At 43.3% G+C, this 22,914-nt stretch overlaps 1 protein-coding gene across 1 annotated transcript in view; it reads right to left on the bottom strand.

Annotated features, from left to right (window-relative positions):
• Window positions 1-12,775: 12,775 nt before the first annotated feature.
• Window positions 12,776-22,914, bottom strand: part of cnrip1b (cannabinoid receptor interacting protein 1b) — a 29,342-nt gene continuing 19,203 nt past the window's right edge. The window contains exons 2-3 of the mRNA XM_056292341.1: window positions 22,441-22,585; window positions 12,776-12,940 (exon numbers count right to left, since the gene is read on the bottom strand). Of these exons, the coding sequence (XP_056148316.1) occupies window positions 12,776-12,940; window positions 22,441-22,585 (310 nt within the window). The remainder of the gene's footprint in view (window positions 12,941-22,440; window positions 22,586-22,914) is intronic.

Raw genomic sequence — 22,914 nt, 5'->3', positions numbered from 1 at the left:
GCACCGTACAGTACCGTACCGTACAGTACCGTGTAGTACAGCACCGGAAAGCACCGTACCGTACAGTACCGTACAGTACAGCACCGTACCGCACCGTACCGTACCGTACAGTACCGTATAGTACAGCACCGTAAAGCACCGCACCGTACAGTACCGTACCGTACAGTACCGTATAGTACAGCACCGTAAAGCACCGCACCGTACAGTACCGTACCGTACAGTACCGTATAGTACAGCACCGTACAGTACCGTACCGTACAGTACCGTGTAGTACAGCACCGGAAAGCACCGTACCGTACAGTACAGTACAGTAGTGCAGTCGCACCTCATGTCTCTGAAGGACCCCTTTTCCTTCGGCTTGAGGATCCCTGACAGTTCAGGTCAATCTACTTTATTTTAGTTTAGTTCAGTTCAGTTCAGTTTACTTTACTTTACTTTAGTTTAGTTCGGTTCACTTCAGTTTAGTTTAGTTCAGTTCAGTTCAGTTCAGTTTACTTTACTTTACTTTAGTTTTGTTGGGTTTAATTTAGTTTAGTTTAGTTTAGTTTAGTTTGGTTCACTTCAGTTTAGTTTGGTTCAGTTCCGTTTAGTTTGGTTCAGTTTAGTTTAGTTCGGTTCAGTTTAATTTAGTTTAGTTTAGTTTGGTTCAGTTTAGTTTAGTTTAGTTCGGTGTAGTTAAGTTTAATTCGGTTTAGTTTTGTTGGGTTTAATTTAGTTTAGTTCAGTTCAGTTAAGTTTAGTTTAATTAAGTTCAGTTTAGTTCAGTTTAGTTTAGTTCGGTGTAGTTAAGTTTAGTTCGGTTTAGTTTTTTTGGGTTTAATTTAGTTTAGTTCAGTTTAGTTTAGTTTAATTTAGTTAAGTTTACTTCAGTTTAGTTTAGTTTGGTGTAGTTTGGTGTAGTTTAATTTAGTTTAGTTCAGTTTAGTTTGGTTCAGTTTAGTTTAGTTTGGTTCAGTTTAGTTTAGTTCAGTTCAGTTCAGTTCAGTTTAATTTAGTTTAGTTCAATTTAGTTCCGCTTAGTTCCGTTTCAATTTAGTTTAGTTTAGTTTAGTTCGGTTTAGTTTAGTTTAGTTTAGTTCGGTTTAATTTAGTTTAGTTTAGTTTAATTTAGTTCAGTTTAAAATAGTTTAATTTAGTTTAGTTTAGTTTGGTAGTGTCTAGTTTAGTTCAGTTTAGTTCAGTTCAGTTTAATTTAGTTTAGTTTGGTTCAGTTTAGTTTAGTTTAGTTCGGTGTAGTTAAGTTTAGTTCGGATTCGTTTTGTTGGGTTTAATTTAGTTTAGTTCAGTTCAGTTTAGTTTAGTTTAATTAAGTTCAGTTTAGTTCAGTTTAGTTTAGTTCGGTGTAGTTAAGTTTAGTTCGGTTTAATTTTTTTGGGTTTAATTTAGTTTAGTTCAGTTTAGTTTAGTTTAATTTAGTTAAGTTTACTTCAGTTTAGTTTAGTTTGGTGTAGTTTGGTGTAGTTTAATTTAGTTTAGTTCAGTTTAGTTTGGTTCAGTTTAGTTTAGTTTGGTTCAGTTTAGTTTAGTTCAGTTCAGTTCAGTTTAGTTTAATTTAGTTTAGTTCAATTTAGTTCCGCTTAGTTCAGTTCAGTTTAGTTTAGTTTAGTTTAGTTCGGTTTAGTTTAGTTTAGTTTAGTTCGGTTTAATTTAGTTTAGTTTAGTTTAATTTAGTTCAGTTTAAAATAGTTTAATTTAGTTTAGTTTAGTTTAGTTTGGTAGTGTCTAGTTTAGTTCAGTTTAGTTCAGTTCAGTTTAATTTAGTTTAGTTTGGTTCAGTTTAGTTTAGTTTAGTTCGGTGTAGTTAAGTTTAGTTCGGATTCGTTTTGTTGGGTTTAATTTAGTTTAGTTCAGTTCAGTTTAGTTTAGTTTAATTAAGTTCAGTTTAGTTCAGTTTAGTTTAGTTCAGTTCAGTTCAGTTTAATTTAGTTTAGTTTGGTTCAGTTTAGTTTAGTTTAGTTCGGTGTAGTTAAGTTTAGTTCGGTTTTGTTGGGTTTAATTTAGTTTAGTTCAGTTTAGTTTAGTTTAATTTAGGTCAGTTTAGTTCAGTTTAGTTTAGTTCGGTGTAGTTTGGTGTAGTTTAATTTAGTTTAGTTAAGTTTAGTTTAGGTTTGTTCGGTTTAATTTAGTTTAGTTTAATTTAGTTCAGATTGGTTTAGTTTAGCTAGGTTTAGTTTAATTTAGTTCAGTTTATTTCAGTTCGGTTTAGTTTGGTGTAGTTTAGTTTAGTTCGGTTTAGTTAAGTTTAGTTCGGTTTAGTTTTTTTGGGTTTAATTTAGTTTAGTTCAGTTCATTTTAGTTTAGTTTAATTAAGTTCAGTTTAGTTTAGTTCGGTGTAGTTAAGTTTAGTTCGGTTTAGTTTTGTTGGGTTTAATTTAGTTTAGTTCAGTTTAGTTTAGTTTAATTTAGTTAAGTTTAGTTCAGTTTAGTTTAGTTCGGTGTAGTTTGGTGTAGTTTAATTTAGTTTAGTTCAGTTTAGTTTGGTTCAGTTTAGTTTAGTTTGGTTCAGTTTAGTTTAGTTCAGTTCAGTTCCGTTTAGTTCAGTTCAGTTTAGTTTAGTTTAGTTTAGTTTAGTTCGGTTTAGTTTAGTTCGGTTTAATTTAGTTTAGTTTAGTTTAGTTTAATTTAGTTCAGTTTAAAATAGTTTAATTTAGTTTAGTTTAGTTTAGTTTGGTAGTGTCTAGTTTAGTTCAGTTTAGTTCAGTTCAGTTCAGTTCAGTTTAATTTAGTTCAGTTTAGTTTAGTTTGGTGTAGTTTGGTGTAGTTTAATTTAGTTTAGTTCAGTTTAGTTTGGTTCAGTTTAGTTCAGTTTAGTTCAGTTTAGTTTAGTTCAGTTCAGTTCAGTTTAGTTTAATTTAGTTTAGTTCAATTTAGTTCCGTTTAGTTCAGTTCAGTTTAGTTTAGTTCGGTTTAGTTTAGTTTAGTTCGGTTTAGTTTAATTTAGTTTAGTTTAGTTTGTTAGTATCTAGTTTAGTTCAGTTTAGTTCAGTTTAGTTTAGTTCCGTTTAGTTCGGTTTAGTTTAGTTTAGTTTAGTTTTGTTCGGTTTAATTTAGCTTAGTTTAATTTAGTTCAGTTTAGTTTGGTTTAGTTTAGCTAGGTTTGGTTTAGTTTAGTTTAATTTAGTTTAGTTAAGTTTAGTCTGGTTCAGTTTAGTTTAGTTTAGTTTGGTTCAGTTTAGTTTAGTTCAGTTCAGTTCAGTTAAGTTTAGTTTAATTTAGTTTAGTTCAATGTAGTTCCGTTTAGTTCAGTTCAGTTTAGTTTAGTTTAGTTTAGTTTAGTTCAGTTTAGTTCGGTTTAGTTCAGTTCAGTTTAGTTTAGTTCCGTTTAGTTCAGTTCCGTTTAGTTTAGTTTAGCTTAGTTTAGTTCGGTTTAGTTTAGTTTAGTTCAGTTTAATTTTGTTTAGTTTAGTTTAGTTCAGTTTATTTCAGTTCGGTTTAGTTTGGTGTAGTTTAGTTTAGTTCGGTTTAGTTCGGTTTAGTTTAGTTTAGTTTAATTTAGTTTAGTTTAGTTTAGTTTAGTTTAGTTTGGTTCAGTTTAGTTAAGTTTAGTTTAGTTCAGTTCAGTTCAGTTTAGTTTTGTTCGGTTTAATTTTGTTCAGTTTAGTTTAGTTTAATTTAGTTTAGTTTAGTTTAGTTTGGTTCAGTTTAGTTTAGTTTGGTTCAGTTTAGTTTAGTTCAGTTCAGTTCAGTTTAGTTTTGTTCGGTTTAATTTTGTTCAGTTTAGTTTAGTTTAGTTTAGTTTAGTTTGGTTCAGTTCAGTTTAGTTTAGTTTAGTTCAGTTCAGTTCAGTTTAGTTTTGTTCGGTTCAATTTTGTTCAGTTTAGTTTAGTTTAATTTAGTTTAGTTTAGTTTAGTTTGGTTCAGTTTAGTTTAGTTTGGTTCAGTTTAGTTTAGTTCAGTTCAGTTCAGTTTAGTTTTGTTCGGTTTAATTTTGTTCAGTTTAGTTTAGTTTAGTTTAGTTTGGTTCAGTTTAGTTTAGTTTAGTTTAGTTCAGTTCAGTTCAGTTTAGTTTTGTTCGGTTTAATTTTGTTCAGTTTAGTTTAGTTTAGTTCAGTTTAGTTTAGTTTAGTTTAGTTCAGTTTAGTTTAGTTTAGTTTAGTTGGGCTCCATGGTGGCCTCTCAGGCCTCTCTGAGAACGTGATTTGCTGGAACCAGGAAGTTTTCTTCAGAGACTCGAGCCATCACTTTTACTTCGCAGATGTTGCTTATGAATGGGGACATCTCCAATATTTGGGTAGAGTTGCTCTTATTACTAATTCTTCAATCTCATCAAGAAGTATAGTATATTTAATTCTATGTGCAGCAGTCCACAGTAAATTTATAGTATATTTAATTCTATGTGCAGCAGTCCACAGTAAATTTATAGTATATTTAATTCTATGTGCAGCAGTCCACAGTAAATGTATAGTATATTTAATTCTATGTGCAGCAGTACACAGTAAATTTATAGTATATTTAATTCTATGTGCAGCAGTACACAGTAAATTTATAGTATATTTAATTCTATGTGCAGCAGTACACAGTAAATTTATAGTATATTTACTTCTATGTGCAGCAGTCCACAGTAAAGATATAGTATATCTAATTCTATGTGCAGCAGTACACAGTAAAGTTATAGTATATTTAATTCTATGTGCAGCAGTACACAGTAAAGTTATAGTATATTTAATTCTATGTGCAGCAGTACACAGTAAAGTTATCCAAAGGAGGTGAATCAGGTGCAACTGGACTTGGTATACTATATCCGTGAAGACGTGTCGCCTCTCATCCAAGAGGCTTCCTCAGTTCGTGCCTTTCTGACTAGACCAAGCTAGTCTGACTGGCTGCTGATGAGACTCAGAATTTATCCTCTAGGAGTCGTTATCAGATCTATAGATGTCCATGGCTCTTTGTGTCCCGATGTTTGGCCGCGCCCGTCGCCATCGGAGCTGTTGATTATTGATTTGCATTTGTTTAGCAGCGACGGTGGTTGGGGGTGTTAGTTTGGACTTCATTGTTCAGTGGTGATGAGAGTGGTTGGAGCCGTTAGTGAGCGACTGTTGTTCTTGGAGGCTAGGCTTCTTGAGTCTCCTGGGTAGAGATGAAAGGACGGCATTGTAAGTGGGAGATAGGTGGTGTGGCAGACCTCCTCCTCTGTTGAGGGATGGTTTTTCCAGTTTCTCATAGATGGCTTCCTTCACCCCTCTTTCTAACCATCTATCTTCTCTGTCCAAAATGTGTACGTTGCTGTCCTGGAAGGAGTGTGTCTTCTCCTTTAGGTGTGGATAGACTGCTGAGTCTTGTCCTGAGGAGTGTGGCCTTCTGTGTTGGGCCATCCGTTTGTGTAGTGGTTGTTTGGTTTCTCCTATGTATAGGTCAGTGCAGTCCTCATGGCATTGTACAGCATACACCAGACTGCTTTTCCGGGTGTGTGGTACACGGTCTTTGGGATGAACCAGTCTTTGTGGGAGTGTGTTGCTGGGTTTGAAGTATACCGGGATGAGGTGTTTGTTGAAAATTCTCCTGAGTTTCTCGGAGACCCCAGAAACATACGGGATGACTGTGCTCTTCCTTCTGTTGCTTTTCTCCTCCTCGCTCACCCGGTTGGTCTTTTTGGAACGTGTTGCAGTTTTCACAAAGGTCCAACTGGGGTAGCGGCAGGTTGTTAAAGCTCCCCTCAGGTGTTTGTGTTCTTCTCGTTGGGCCTGAGTGCTGCTGGGCACATTGTCAGCTCTGTGTTGCAGAGTTCTGATGACGCCCAGTCGGTGTTCCAGAGGGTGGTGTGAGTCCAAAAGTAGATATTGGTCTGTGTGTGTAGGTTTCCTGTAAACCCCAGTGTGGAGGCTCCTGTCTTCCCCAATGTGGACGTCACAGTCCAAGAAGGGCAAACTGTTGTTCTTTACGTCTTCCCTTGTGAACTTAATGTTCTTGTCCACTGAGTTGATGTGTTTGGTAAACGCTTGCACCTCTTATGTTTGGATTTTGACCCATGTGTCGTCCACATATCTGAACCAGTGGCTCAGAGGTGTTCCTCTGAAGGAGTTCAGGGCCCTGTGTCCTACCTCTTCCATATATAAGTTGGCCACAATGGGAGATACTGGGGAGCCCATTGCACAGCCGTGTTTCTGTCTGTAAAACTGGGCCCTGAATTGGAAATATGTAGTGTTCAGGCAAAGGTCCAGTAGCTGGCTAATCTGGTCTGGGCTGAGGTACAGTTATAGTATATTTAACTCTATATGCAGCAGTCCACAGTAAAGTTATGGTATATTTAATTGTATATGCAGCAGTCCACAGTAAAGTACGGTATATTTAATTGTATATGCAGCAGTCCACAGTAAAGTTATGGTATATTTAATTATATATGCAGCAGTCCACAGTAAAGTTATGGTATATTTAATTGTATATGCAGCAGTCCACAGTAAAGTTATGGTATATTTAATTGTATATGCAGCAGTCCACAGTAAAGTTATGGTATATTTAACTCTATATGCAGCAGTCCACAGTAAAGTTATAGTATATTTAATTGTATATGCAGCAGTCCACAGTAAAGTTATGGTATATTTAACTCTATATGCAGCAGTCCACAGTAAAGTTATGGTATATTTAATTGTATATGCAGCAGTCCACAGTAAAGTTATGGTATATTTAACTCTATATGCAGCAGTCCACAGTAAAGTTATGGTATATTTAATTGTATATGCAGCAGTCCACAGTAAAGTTATAGTATATTTAATTGTATATGCAGCAGTCCACAGTAAAGTTATGGTATATTTAATTGTATATGCAGCAGTCCACAGTAAAGTTATGGTATATTTCATTGTATATGCAGTAGTCCACAGTAAAGTTATGGTATATTTAATTGTATATGCAGCAGTCCACAGTAAAGTTATGGTATATTTAATTGTATATGCAGCAGTCCACAGTAAAGTTATGGTATATTTAACTCTATATGCAGCAGTCCACAGTAAAGTTATAGTATATTTAATTGTATATGCAGCAGTCCACAGTAAAGTTATGGTATATTTAATTGTATATGCAGCAGTCCACAGTAAAGTTATGGTATATTTAATTGTATATGCAGCAGTCCACAGTAAAGTTATGGTATATTTAATTGTATATGCAGCAGTCCACAGTAAAGTTATGGTATATTTAATTGTATATGCAGCAGTCCACAGTAAAGGGAGGCTCAGGATGTTGACTCACACTTTGGAACTTCAATTCTTTATTTCTGACATAATGAACTATCCACATGGAAAGGTCATACAAGATTATAAAAAGGTCGACAATACGAGTCACTTTTACAGTGTATCCAAGTCCATCACTATATTGCACAGTCTGCTTTTTTTATTATTATTTTGTTGCATAGATCCTTCTCCAAGAAAATATCACCACAATATTTCTAGATATCACACTCCTATACACGAACTCAACATTTCATATGAAAAACAAATCTAATATTTCCCTTTTTACGAAAAACCAGGTATCTTGTAGCGTGTTATCTTGCACAACCACTGCTTTCCAAGCATCACGAAGAGCCTGTCAGACTGAAGGATGGCTTAAATAATACCTGTGTGTACTTCATAAACATGTACTGGCTATCTGCATCAGTAGAGGTAGAGAGATGTAAACAGGGACACGACTTCCTGTACACATAACAACGTCCTATGACACACACACAAACACACACACACACACATACACACACACACAGTTAGAAACACCATAGACATGGACGTTCACATGTCAAATGTACTAGCATACACTAGGAACACAGTAGGACAGTATACAGTAGTACAGTAGTATACAGTACTACAGTAATATACAGTAGTATATTATACAGTAGTATAGTAGTATACAGTAGTACAATATACAGTAGTACATTAGTATACAGTAATAATAATAATAAGGATAATAATAAATCAATCTTATATAGTATGCAGTAGTACAGTATTGTATACAGTAGTACAGTATACTTTTTATACAGTAGTACAGTATACTGTAGTACAGTAGGAGCAGAACACAGCTGAGGGCTGAGACTGATACCACTGCACTCGGGGAAGCAGGGGAGCTTAATCAATCAATCAATCAATCAATCAATTAACGAACTAACTAATTGCATTGTGAAACATGATCAGTCTTAAAGAGTCATCTAATATTGTCAAGAAATAATGAAATTATTACATGTTTGGTCTGAAAGCTGTGAGAAAATATTTGCAGAACAAGGTGACGTATTTTTTATTATTTGTAGAGGTTTTAGGATGTGGCGGTGAGATGATTTGTGCAGTGTCACGGATCCTGTCACTAGTATGCAGATCCTACAGGTCTTAGACACAACAGATCCTGTCACTAGTATGCAGATCCTACAGGTCTTAGACACAACAGATCCTGTCACTAGTATGCAGATCCTACAGGTCTTAGACACAACAGATCCTGTCACTGGTATGCAGATCCTCCAGGTCTTAGACACAACAGAACCTGTCACTGGTATGCAGATCCTACAGGTCTTAGACACAACAGATCCTGTCACTGGTATGCAGATCCTACAGGTCTTAGACACAACAGATCCTGTCACTAGTATGCAGATCCTACAGGTCTTAGACACAACAGATCCTGTCAGTGGTATGCAGATCCTACAGGTCTTAGACACGACAGATCCGGTCACTGGTATGCAGATCCTACAGGTCTTAGACACGACAGATCCTGTCACTAGTATGCAGATCATACAGGTCTTAGACACGACAGATCCTGTCACTAGTATGCAGATCCTACAGGTCTTAGACACAACAGATCCTGTCACTGGTATGCAGATCCTACAGGTCTTAGACACAACAGATCCGGTCACTAGTATGCAGATCCTACAGGTCTTAGACACAACAGATCCTGTCACTGGTATGCAGATCCTACAGCTCTTAGACACAACAGATCATGTCACTAGTATGCAGATCCTACAGGTCTTAGACACGACAGATCCTGTCACTAGTATGCAGATCATACAGGTCTTAGACACTACAGATCCTTTCACTAGTATGCACATCCTACAGGTCTTAGACACAACAGATCCGGTCACTAGTATGCAGATCATACAGGTCTCAAACACTACAGATCCTTTCACTAGTATGCAGATCCTACAGGTCTTAGACACAACAGATCCGGTCACTAGTATGCAGATCATACAGGTCTCAAACACTACAGATCCTTTCACTAGTATGCAGATCCTACAGGTCTTAGACACAACAGATCCTGTCACTAGTATGCAGATCCTACAGGTCTTAGACACAACAGATCCGGTCACTGGTATGCAGATCTTACAGGTCTTAGACACAACAGATCCGGTCACTGGTATGCAGATCCTACAGGTCTTAGACACAACAGATCCTGTCAGTGGTATGCAGATCCTACAGGTCTTAGACACTGCAGATCCTGTCAGTAGTATGCAGATCCTACAGGTCTTAGACACGACAGATCCTGTCACTAGTCTGCAGATCCTACAGGTCTTAGACACAACAGATCCGGTCACTGGTATGCAGATCCTACAGGTCTTAGACACAACAGATCCTGTCACTAGTATGCAGATCCTACAGGTCTTAGACACGACAGATCCTGTCACTAGTATGCAGATCATACAGGTCTTAGACTCTACAGATCCTATCACTAGTATGCAGACCATACAGATCTCAGACACTACAGATCCTGTCACTAGTCTGCAGATCCTACAGGTCTTAGACACAACAGATCCGGTCACTAGTATGCAGATCCTACAGGTCTTAGACACGACAGATCCTGTCACTGGTATGCAGATCCTACAGGTCTTAGACACAACAGATCCTGTCATTAGTATGCAGATCCTACAGGTCTTAGACACAACAGATCCGGTCACTAGTATGCAGATCCTACAGGTCTTAGACACAACAGATCCTGTCACTAGTATGCAGATCCTACAGGTCTTAGACACAACAGATCCGGTCACTGGTATGCAGATCCTACAGGTCTTAGACAGGGCAGGTCCTGTCACTAGTATGCAGATCCTACAGGTCTTAGACACGACAGATCCTGTCACTGGTATGCAGATCCTACAGGCCTTAGACACAACAGATCCTGTCACTAGTATGCAGATCCTACAGGTCTTAGACACAACAGATCCTGTCACTGGTATGCAGATCCTACAGGTCTTAGACACAACAGATCCTGTCACTAGTATGCAGATCCTACAGGTCTTAGACACGACAGATCCTGTCACTGGTATGCAGATCCTACAGGTGTTAGACACAACAGATCCTGTCACTAGTATGCAGATCCTACAGGTCTTAGACACAACAGATCCGGTCACTAGTATACAGATCCTACAGGTCTTAGACACAACAGATCCTGTCACTAGTATGCAGATCCTACAGGTCTTAGACACAATAGATCCGGTCACTGGTATGCAGATCCTACAGGTCTTAGACACAACAGATCCGGTCACTGGTATGCAGATCCTACAGGTCTTAGACACTACAGATCCTGTCACTGGTATGCAGATCCTACAGGTTTTAGACACGACAGATCCTGTCACTAGTATGCAGATCCTACAGGTCTTAGACACAACAGATCCTGTCACTGGTATGCAGATCCTACAGGTCTTAGACACAACAGATCCTGTCACTAGTATGCAGATCCTACAGGTCTTAGACACGACAAATCCTGTCACTAGTCTGCAGATCATACAGGTTTCAAACACTACAGATCCTGTCACTAGTATACAGATCATACATGTCTCAGACACTGCAGATCCTGTCAGTAGTATGCAGATCCTACAGGTCTCAGACACGACAGATCCTGTCACTAGTATGCAGATCCTACAGGTCTTAGACACAACAGATCCGGTCACTGGTATGCAGATCCTACAGGTCTTAGACACAACAGATCATGTCACTAGTATGCAGATCCTACAGGTCTTAGACACAACAGAGCCGGTCACTAGTATGCAGATCCTACAGGTCTTAGACACAACAGATCCTGTCACTAGTATGCAGATCCTACAGGTCTTAGACACAACAGATCCTGTCACTAGTATGCAGATCATACAGGTCTTAGACACTACAGATCCTGTCACTAGTCTGCAGATCCTACAGGTCTTAGACACAACAGATCCGGTCACTAGTATGCAGATCATACAGGTCTCAGACACTACAGATCCTGTCAGTAGTATGCAGATCCTACAGGTCTCAGACACTACAGATCCTGTCACTAGTATGCAGATCCTACAGATCTCAGACACTACAGATCCTTTCAGTAGTATGCAGATCCTACAGGTCTCAGACACTACAGATCCCGTCACTAGTATGCAGATCCTACAGGTCTCAGACACTACAGATCCTTTCAGTAGTATGCAGATCCTACAGATCTCAGACACTACAGATCCTGTCAGTAGTATGCAGATCCTACAGGTCTCAGACACTACAGATCCTGTCACTAGTATGCAGATCCTACAGATCTCAGACACTACAGATCCTTTCAGTAGTGTGCAGATCCTACAGATCTCAGACACTACAGATCCTTTCAGTAGTATGCAGATCCTACAGGTCTCAGACACTACAGATCCTTTCAGTAGTATGCAGATCCTACAGATCTCAGACACTACAGATCCTTTCAGTAGTATGCAGATCCTACAGGTCTCAGACACTACAGATCCTTTCAGTAGTGTGCAGATCCTACAGGTCTCAAACACTACAGATCCTGTCACTAGTATGCAGATCCTACAGGTCTCAGCCACTACAGATCCTTTCAGTAGTATGCAGATCCTACAGGTCTCAGACACTACAGATCCTTTCAGTAGTATGCAGATCCTACAGGTCGCAGTCACTACAGATCCTTTCAGTAGTATGCAGATCTTACAGGTCTCAGACACTACAGATCCTTTCAGTAGTGTGCAGATCATACAGGTCTCAGACACTACAGATCCTTTCAGTAGTATGCAGATCATACAGATCTCAGACACTACAGATCCTTTCAGTAGTATGCAGATCATACAGATCTCAGACACTACAGATCCTTTCAGTAGTGTGCAGATCCTACAGGTCTCAGACACTACAGATCCTTTCAGTAGTATGCAGATCCTACAGGTCTCAGACACTACAGATCCTTTCAGTAGTATGCAGATCCTACAGGTCTCAGACACTACAGATCCTTTCAGTAGTATGCAGATCCTACAGGTCTCAGACACTACAGATCCTTTCAGTAGTGTGCAGATCATACAGATCTCAGACACTACAGATCCTTTCAGTAGTATGCAGATCCTACAGGTCTCAGACACTACAGATCCTTTCAGTAGTGTGCAGATCATACAGATCTCAGACACTACAGATCCTTTCAGTAGTATGCAGATCCTACAGGTCTCAGACACTACAGATCTTTCAGTAGTATGCAGATCCTACAGGTCTCAGACACTACAGACTGAGTGAAGATTTAGCAGTGTTTTTATCACACCATCACATCAGGTGATGTTCACTCCTCTCAAGAAAGTTCTTATTGGACTTACTGCAGACTTATGATCAATTAAATATGTTTATTTGGATCGGATTCTTTATACTCAGTGCTCACATTAATTTGTGAAAGTGGCTAATATCGCATCCAACATGAGTGTAATCACACCTCTGTCCTGAAACGACCAGCATGCATTTCAGCCAACAACAGATGTCTTGGACATGTAAATTAAACCAACCGCTTTGCCTTCCCTATTGGAAATCATGACCTCTACGATGAGTGCAGATGACGTGACTCTTTAAGACGGATCCTTCTTTCTGGCAGCATCTGACGTCCTTCACACGAACATCTCCTTGTTGACCCACATGAGGGTGCGCGTGTCGTTGGGCTTGCACTCGTAGTCGATACTGTGGAAGCTGTTCCCCCACTGGCAGTGGTCCCTCTTGTGGTAGTTGTAGTACTTCACCTGCCACACCGTTTCAAACAGGCCTGCCTCCGAGAACTGACGGACACACACCAAGAGCACACACACACATACACACACACAGGTGGACACATGCATCAACACACACACACACATTTGTATAAATAAGCACATCCAACATGTGTGTGTGTGTGTGTGTGTGTGTGTGTGTGTGTGTGTGTAAAATTCCCTGCAAATACAGTTAGAAGACACATATTACATACAGTATGTGTAGACATGTTGGGTGTTAACAAACTAGCAGGATGTTGGTTACTCCACACAGAAAGGACCTGGGGGTCGAACCCAGGACCTTCTCACTGTGAGGCAACAGTGCTAACTACTGGGCCACCGTGCTGCCCAATGATGATGCCTGTTGATGTATGCACCTACTTCAAATTCTATCAGTCGATTAAATGGCCGTTATCAGGTGTCTTCGGACCACAGATATGAGACGGTGTGGGCCTACTCTCCTCCTCACAGATATGAGACACTGTGGGCCTACTCTCCTCCTCACAGATATGAGACACTGTGGGCCTACTCTCCTCCTCACAGATATGAGACGGTGTGGGCCTACTCTCCTCCTCACAGATATGAGACAGTGTGGGCCTACTCTCCTCCTCACAGATATGAGACAGTGTGGGCCTACTCTCCTCCTCACAGATATGAGACAGTGTGGGCCTACTCTCCTCCTCACAGGAGGGCCTACTCTCCTCCTCACAGATATGAGACAGTGTGGGCCTACTCTCCTCCTCACAGATATGAGACGGTGTGGGCCTACTCTCCCCCTAACAGATATGAGACGGTGTGGGCCTACTCTCCTCCTCACAGATATGAGACACTGTGGGCCTACTCTCCTCCTCACAGATATGAGACGGTGTGGGCCTACTCTCCTCCTCACAGATATGAGACGGTGTGGGCCTACTCTCCCCCTAACAGATATGAGACAGTGTGGGCCTACTCTCCTCCTCACAGATATGAGACACTGTGGGCCTACTCTCCTCCTCACAGATATGAGACGGTGTGGGCCTACTCTCCTCCTCACAGATATGAGACAGTGTGGGCCTACTCTCCTCCTCACAGATATGAGACACTGTGGGCCTACTCTCCTCCTCACAGATATGAGACACTGTGGGCCTACTCTCCTCCTCACAGATATGAGACAGTGTGGGCCTACTCTCCTCCTCACAGGAGGGCCTACTCTCCTCCTCACAGATATGAGACAGTGTGGGCCTACTCTCCTCCTCACAGATATGAGACGGTGTGGGCCCACTCCCCCTAACAGATATGAGACGGTGTGGGCCTACTCTCCTCCTCACAGGAGGGCCTACTCTCCTCCTCACAGATATGAGACAGTGTGGGCCTACTCTCCTCCTCACAGATATGAGACACTGTGGGCCTACTCTCCTCCTCACAGATATGAGACGGTGTGGGCCTACTCTCCTCCTCACAGATATGAGACAGTGTGGGCCTACTCTCCTCCTCACAGATATGAGACGGTGTGGGCCTACTCTCCTCCTCACAGATATGAGACGGTGTGGGCCTACTCTCCTCCTCACAGATATGAGACACTGTGGGCCTACTCTCCTCCTCACAGATATGAGACGGTGTGGGCCTACTCTTCTCCTCACAGATATGAGACAGTGTGACCTACTCTCCTCCTCACAGATATGAGACAGTGTGGGCCTACTCTTCTCCTCACAGATATGAGACAGCGTGACCTACTCTCCTCCTCACAGGAGGGCCTACTCTCCTCCTCACAGATATGAGACAGTGTGGGCCTACTCTCCTCCTCACAGATATGAGACGGTGTGGGCCTACTCTCCTCCTCACAGATATGAGACGGTGTGGGCCTACTCTCCTCCTCACAGATATGAGACACTGTGGGCCTACTCTCCTCCTCACAGATATGAGACAGTGTGGGCCTACTCTCCTCCTCACAGATATGAGACACTGTGGGCCTACTCTCCTCCTCACAGATATGAGACACTGTGGGCCTACTCTCCTCCTCACAGATATGAGACAGTGTGGGCCTACTCTCCTCCTCACAGATATGAGACAGTGTGGGCCTACTCTCCTCCTCACAGATATGAGACGGTGTGGGCCTACTCTCCTCCTCACAGATATGAGACAGTGTGGGCCTACTCTCCTCCTCACAGGAGGGCCTACTCTCCTCCTCACAGATATGAGACAGTGTGGGCCTACTCTCCTCCTCACAGATATGAGACGGTGTGGGCCTACTCTCCTCCTAACAGATATGAGACGGTGTGGGCCTACTCCCCCGATCACAGATATGAGACACTGTGGGCCTACTCTCCTCCTCACAGATATGAGACGGTGTGGGCCTACTCTCCTCCTCACAGATATGAGACACTGTGGGCCTACTCTCCTGCTCACAGATATGAGACACTGTGGGCCTACTCTCCTCCTCACAGATATGAGACACTGTGGGCCTACTCTCCTCCTCACAGGAGGGCCTACTCTCCTCCTCACAGATATGAGACACTGTGGGCCTACTCTCCTCCTCACAGATATGAGACGGTGTGGGCCTACTCTTCTCCTCACAGATATGAGACGGTGTGGGCCTACTCTCCTCCTCACAGATATGAGACGGTGTGGGCCTACTCTCCTCCTCACAGATATGAGACAGTGTGGGCCTACTCTCCTCCTCACAGGAGGGCCTACTCTCCTCCTCACAGATATGAGACACTGTGGGCCTACTCTCCTCCTCACAGATATGAGACGGTGTGGGCCTACTCTCCTCCTCACAGATATGAGACACTGTGGGCCTACTCTCCTCCTCACAGATATGAGACGGTGTGGGCCTACTCTCCTCCTCACAGATATGAGACACTGTGGGCCTACTCTCCTCCTCATTGGCTCAGTAGGCTGTTACCATCGATTCGTTCGTTTGATCACGGCACGTCTCATGACTGCATCCACGTCACGTGACTGTTTCTTAGTAGCAAAAACAAACTTAACGTTAAATGGCTGACGTATCTTTAGGGTTAGGGTCCGTTGTTAATTATCATAATAATTAACAAACTAAACATCATATACATTCACTCAACGAAGATTAGGAAAATAAAATGCACATTTCTCGAACGCATTTTAATGCAGAAACCATCTTAAAATATTGCATTTCAACTAGAATAGAAGGTGTGTCAGCCATTAAACGTTAGTTGTTTTTGCTGTAAAGTGACGTGGACGCACGTGCCGTGGTCAGACCCTTGGCCGGGATCGAACCAACGAATCGATGATAACGGCCTACTGAGCCAATGAGGAGGAGAGTAGGTCCACAACGTCTCATATCCGTGGTCTGATGACAACTGATAACGGCCATTTAATCGACTGAAACATTCGAAGCGTCAACACGTGGTCAGCACAGGTAGGACACTTTATCAGAGCAAAGCTCTAAACATTGCCCTCGGTGTCAGCCTACCTTATATCTGATGCTTACCTCAAAGGAGGCCAGCACTCCCCACAACACGTGGTCAGCACAGGTAGGACACTTTATCAAAGCAAAGCTCTAAACATTGCCCTCGGCGTCAGCCTACCTTATATCTGATGCTTACCTCAAAGGAGGCCAGCACTCCCCACAACACGTGGTCAGCACAGGTAGGACACTTTATCAGAGCAAAGCTCTAAACATTGCCCTCGGTGTCAGCCTACCTTATATCTGATGCTTACCTCAAAGGAGGCCAGCACTCCCCACAACACGTGGTCAGCACAGGTAGGACACTTTATTAGAGCAAAGCTCTAAACGTTGCCCTCGGCGTCAGCCTACCTTATATCTGATGCTTACCTCAAAGGAGGCCAGCACTCCCCACAACACGTGGTCAGCACAGGTAGGACACTTTATCAGAGCAAAGCTCTAAACATTGCCCTCGGTGTCAGCCTACCTTATATCTGATGCCTACCTCAAAGGAGGCCAGCACTCCCCACAACACGTGGTCAGCACAGGTAGGACACTTTATCAAAGCAAAGCTCTAAACATTGCCCTCGGCGTCAGCCTACCTTATATCTGATGCTTACCTCAAAGGAGGCCAGCACTCCCCACAACACGTGGTCAGCACAGGTAGGACACTTTATCAGAGCAAAGCTCTAAACATTGCCCTCGGTGTCAGCCTACCTTATATCTGATGCCTACCTCAAAGGAGGCCAGTACTCCCCACAACACGTGGTCAGCACAGGTAGGACACTTTATCAGAGCAAAGCTCTAAACATTGCCCTCGGTGTCAGCCTACCTTATATCTGATGCTTACCTCAAAGGAGGCCAGCACTCCCCACAACACGTGGTCAGCACAGGTAGGACACTTTATTAGAGCAAAGCTCTAAACGTTGCCCTCGGCGTCAGCCTACCTTATATCTGATGCCTACCTCAAAGGAGGCCAGTACTCCCCACAACACGTGGTCAGCACAGGTAGGACACTTTATCAGAGCAAAGCTCTAAACATTGCCCTCGGTGTCAGCCTACCTTATATCTGATGCCTACCTCAAAGGAGGCCAGTACTCCCCACAACACGTGGTCAGCACAGGTAGGACACTTTATTAGAGCAAAGCTCTAAACGTTGCCCTCGGCGTCAGCCTACCTTATATCTGATGCTTACCTCAAAGGAGGCCAGTACTCCCCACAACACGTGGTCAGCACAGGTAGGACACTTTATTAGAGCAAAGCTCTAAACGTTGCCCTCGGTGTCAGCCTACCTTATATCTGATGCCTACCTCAAAGGAGGCCAGTACTCCCCACAACACGTGGTCAGCACAGGTAGGACACTTTATTAGAGCAAAGCTCTAAACGTTGCCCTCGGCGTCAGCCTACCTTATATCTGATGCCTACCTCAAAGGAGGCCAGTACTCCCCACAACACGTGGTCAGCACAGGTAGGACACTTTATCAGAGCAAAGCTCTAAACATTGCCCTCGGCGTCAGCCTACCTTATATCTGATGCTTACCTCAAAGGAGGCCAGCACTCCCCACAACACGTGGTCAGCACAGGTAGGACACTTTATCAGAGCAAAGCTCTAAACATTGCCCTCGGCGTCAGCCTACCTTATATCTGATGCTTACCTCAAAGGAGGCCAGCACTCCCCACAACACGTGGTCAGCACAGGTAGGACACTTTATCAGAGCAAAGCTCTAAACGTTGCCCTCGGCGTCAGCCTACCTTATATCTGATGCCTACCTCAAAGGAGGCCAGCACTCCCCACTTCTGAATATGTGTGTGTTGTAGTGACCTACTTGCAGGTTAGATATTCACCATGTGGACCAGAGACGGTCATTTAAGGCTGTGAGATCAGGGGTTAGCGGGGTCGGGGTCGGGGGGGGGGTCGTGGGTAGACACGAGGCTGAGGTTTTGAATGTTGTGAACTGTTCTCTTGAAGTTTGCTGGAGGAAATAAACGACCCCATGGCTGTACTTTTCCTTTATTATCATCATTTCTTTATCGGTGCCCTGATCCCTCTCCTCCCTTGTCCACTTGGACGTTGCAAATGCACACACACTCTGGCATGCTCGGACATTTCTTTCCAACCGATTGTCAGTCTTTCAGCCTTTCCGATGTTCGTCTCATGCCCGCTTTGCTTTTTTCCATGTGATAATCCCACCAGGTCATGTCCCTTATGAATGAACACATCCATCCATCATCCAACCACACCCATCCATCATCCAACCACACCCATCCATCATCCAACCACATCCATCCATCATCCAACCACATCCATCCACCATCCAAACACACCCATCCATCATCCAAACACACCCATCCATCATCCAAACAAACCCATCCATCATCCAAACACACCCATCCATCATCCACACACACCCATCCACCATCCAAACACACCCATCCATCATCCAACCACATCCATCCACCATCCAAACACACCCATCCATCATCCAAACACATCCATCCATCATCCAACCACATCCATCCACCATCCAAACACATCCATCCATCATCCAAACACACCCATCCACCATCCAAACACACCCATCCATCATCTAACCACATCCATCCACCATCCAACCACATCCATCCACCATCCAAACACATCCATCCATCATCCAAACACACCCATCCATCATCCAACCACATCCATCCATCATCCAAACACATCCATCCATCATCCAACCACATCCACCCACCATCCAAACACATCCATCCATCATCCAAACACACCCATCCATCATCCAACCACATCCATCCATCATCCAAACACATCCATCCATCATCCAACCACATCCAACCACATCCATCCACCATCCAAACACATCCATCCATCATCCAACCACATCCATCCATCATCCAACCACATCCATCCATCATCCAAACACATCCATCCATCATCCAACCCGCTGACCCTGCTCTCAGGGTCGCAGGATGCTGGAGCCTATCCCAGCAGCCACTGGGCAGCAGGCAGGGAGACAACCCGGACAGACCGCCAGGCCGCCACAGGGCCCCCCCCCCACACACACACATTCATACCTAGGGACAATTTAGTACGGTGATTCACCTGACCTACATGTCTTTCAGTCACCTGACCTACATGTCTTTGAGTCACCTGACCTACATGTCTTTCAGTCACCTGACCTACATGTCTTTCAGTCACCTGACCTACATGTCTTTCAGTCACCTGATCTACATGTCTTTGGACTGTGGGAGGAAACTGGAGCCCCCGAAGGAAACCCACGCAGACACGGGGAGAACATGCAAACTCCACACAGAGGGCGACCCAGGATGACCCCCAAGGTTGGGGGCTCAAACCCAGGACCTTCTTGCTGTGAGGTCACCGTGCTAACCACTGTACGATCCGTCTCCATCTCTTCCTGTCCTCTGCATCTTCCTCTGTCACACCAGCCACCTGCATGTCCTCCCTCACCACCTCCATAAACCTCCTCTTTGGCCTTCCTCTTCTCCTCTTCCCTGGCAGCTCCATATTCAGCATCCTTCTCCCAGTATACCCAGCATCTCTCCTCCACACATGTCCAAACCATCTCCATCTTGTCTCTCTTGCTGTGTCTCCAAACCGTCCAACCTGAGCGGTCCCTCTAATATACTGGTTCCTAATCCTGTCCTTCTTCATCACTCCCAGTGAAGATCTTAGCATCTTCATCTCTGCCCCCTCCAGCTCCACCTCCTGTCTTTTCATCAGTGCCACTGTCTCCAAACCATATAACATAGCTGGCCTCACAACCATCTTGTAAACCTTCCCTTTAACTCTTGCTGGTACCCTTCTGTCACACATCACTCCTGACACTCTTCTCCACCCACTCCACCCTGCCTGCACCCTCTTCTTCACCTCTCTTCTGCACTCCCCTGTTACTTTGGACAGTTGACCCCAAGTATTTCAACTCATCCACCTTCATCACCTCCACTCCTTGCATCCTCACCATTCCACTGTCCTCCCTCTCATTCACGCATAGGTATTCCGTCTTGCTCCTACTGACTTTCATTCCTCTTCTCTCCAGTGCATACCTCCACCTCTCCAGGCTCTCCTCCACCTGCACCCTACTCTCCCTACAGATCACAATATCATCCACGAACATGATCGTCCATGGAGACTCCTGCCTGGTCTCGTCCGTCAACCTGTCCATCACCATTGCAAACAAGAAAGGGCTCAGAGCCGATCCTTGATGTAATCCCACCTCCACCTTGAACCCATCTGTCATTCCAACCACACACCTCACCATTGTCACACTTCCCTCATACGTATCCTGCACCACCCCTACATACTTCTCTGCAACTCCTGACTTCCTCATACAAGACCACTCCTCCTCTCTCGGCACCCTGTCGTATGCTTTCTCTAAATCTACAAAGACACAATGTAACTCCTTCTGGCCTCCTCTATACTTCTCCATCAACATTCTCAAAGCAAACATCACATCTGTGGTGCTCTTTCCTGGCATGAAACCATACTGCTGCTGCTGATCATCACCTCTCCTCTTAACCTAGCTTCTATTACTCTTTCTCATATCTTCATGCTGTGGCTGATCAACTTTATACCTCTGTAGTTGTTACAGTTCTGCACATCACCCTTGTTCTTGAAAATCGGTACCAGTATGCTTCTTCTCCACTCCTCAGGCCTCCTCTCACTTTCCAGGATTGTGTTAAACAATCTAGTTAAAAACCCCACTGCCATCTCTCCTAAACATCTCCATGCCTCCACAGGTATGTCATCAGGACCAACTGCCTTTCCACTCTCCATCCTCTTCATAGCTGCCCTCACTTCCTCCTTGTTAATCCACTGAACTTCCTGATTCACTATCCCCACATCATCCAACCTTCTCTCTCTCTCATTTTCTTCATTCATCAGCCCTCAAAGTACTCCTTCCACCTTCTCAGCACACTCTCCTCGCTTGTCAGCACATTTCCATCTCTATCCTTGATCACCCTAACCTGCTGCACATCCTTCTCAGCTCGGTCCCTCTGTCTAGCCAGTCGGTACAAGTCCTTTTCTCCCTCCTTAGTGTCTAATCTGTCATACAACTCACCATACACCTTTGCCTTTGCCACCTCTCTCTTTGCTTTACGCTGCATCTCCTTGTACTCCTGTCTACTTTCTTCATCTCTGACTATCCCACTTCTTCTTTGCCAACCTTTTCCTCTGTATACTTTGTTGTACTTCCTCATTCCACCACCAAGTGTCCTTGTCTTCCTTCCTCTGTCCTGATGACACACCAAGTACCTTCCTAGCTGTCTCCCTCACTATTTCTGCAGTGGTTGTCCAGCCATCTGGCAACTCTTCACTACCACCCAGTGCCTGTCTTAACTCCTCCCTGAACTCCACACAACAGTCTTCCTTCTTCAACTTCCACCATTTGATCTTCAGCTGTCTCTTCACTCGCTTCCTCTTCTTGGTCTCCAAAGTCATCCTACAGACCACCATCCGATGCTGCCTAGCTACGTTCTCCCCTGTCACCACCTTGCAGTCTCCAATCCCTTTTAGATGGCGCCTCCTACATAAGATATAGTCCACCTGTGTGCACTTTCCTCCACTCTTGTACGTCACCCTGTGTTCCTCCCTCTTCTTGAAATATGTATTCACCACAGCCATTTCCATCCTTTTCACAAAATCCACCACCATCTGTCCTTCCACATTTCTCTCCTTGACTCCATACCTTCCCATCACCTCCTCATCACCTCTGTTCCCTTCACCAGCATGTCCATTGAAGTCCGCTCCAATCACCCCTCTCTCCTCCTTGGCTACCCTCTCCACCATGTCGTCCAACTCACTCCAGAATTCTTCTTTCTCTTCCATCTCACAAGCTTTTCAATACATGTTTCAGCAAAAAAAATGTGCTGTCACTTTGACTTTCTGACTTCGTTAATAATTGTGTTAAACCTGTACAAAAACTAAAATACAAATAAAGACAAATAAATACAGACAAATAAATACATATAAATAAGAATAAACATAAATAAAGCAATAATAGATAAAGCAATAAAATGTACTGTATGAACATACCAGTTCAAATAAAAGTTGACGTGAGCTCAACCGTTACCTTCAGCGTATACGTAACCTGACTTGTTTTTGGTTTACCTGGATGCTGATCTGCACTGGCTGCCTCTCCCCGCTCTTGGTGTGTGCGACCCCCTCCGTGTCGTACTGCCCCGTGTACACCACTGACTGGGGGTCTTTGGACTGCTGCTCCAGTGGGAAGGTCACTCCACCCACGCTCATTGACCTGGAGAGAGGGACACGACATGCTTCCTTCACGGTTGTAATATCTTACTGAGCGCTAGTGTGGGAAATCATGTGTTGAAGTATTCACATTCTTTAGGTTTGTGTTTATTTAAGATTAACAACCAACAAACTTTAGATATACATTGTATGGGTTTACCTGTGTAGATTGTATGGTTATTACAAATCAAATGCAGCTTTCTTTTTTATGTTAGATGGAAATGTGCTGACAAGCGAGGAGGGTGTGCTGAGAAGGTGGAAGGAGTACTTTGTGGGCTGATGAATGAAGAAGATGAGAGAGAGAGAAGGGTGGATGATGTGGGGATAGTGAAC

Source organism: Lampris incognitus, chromosome 13 (genome assembly GCF_029633865.1).
Source record: "Lampris incognitus isolate fLamInc1 chromosome 13, fLamInc1.hap2, whole genome shotgun sequence".
Taxonomy (NCBI): Eukaryota; Metazoa; Chordata; class Actinopteri; order Lampriformes; family Lampridae; genus Lampris; species Lampris incognitus.
The sequence above is the reverse complement of the archived record's forward strand: the minus strand, read 5'-3'. Positions and strand labels throughout refer to the sequence as shown.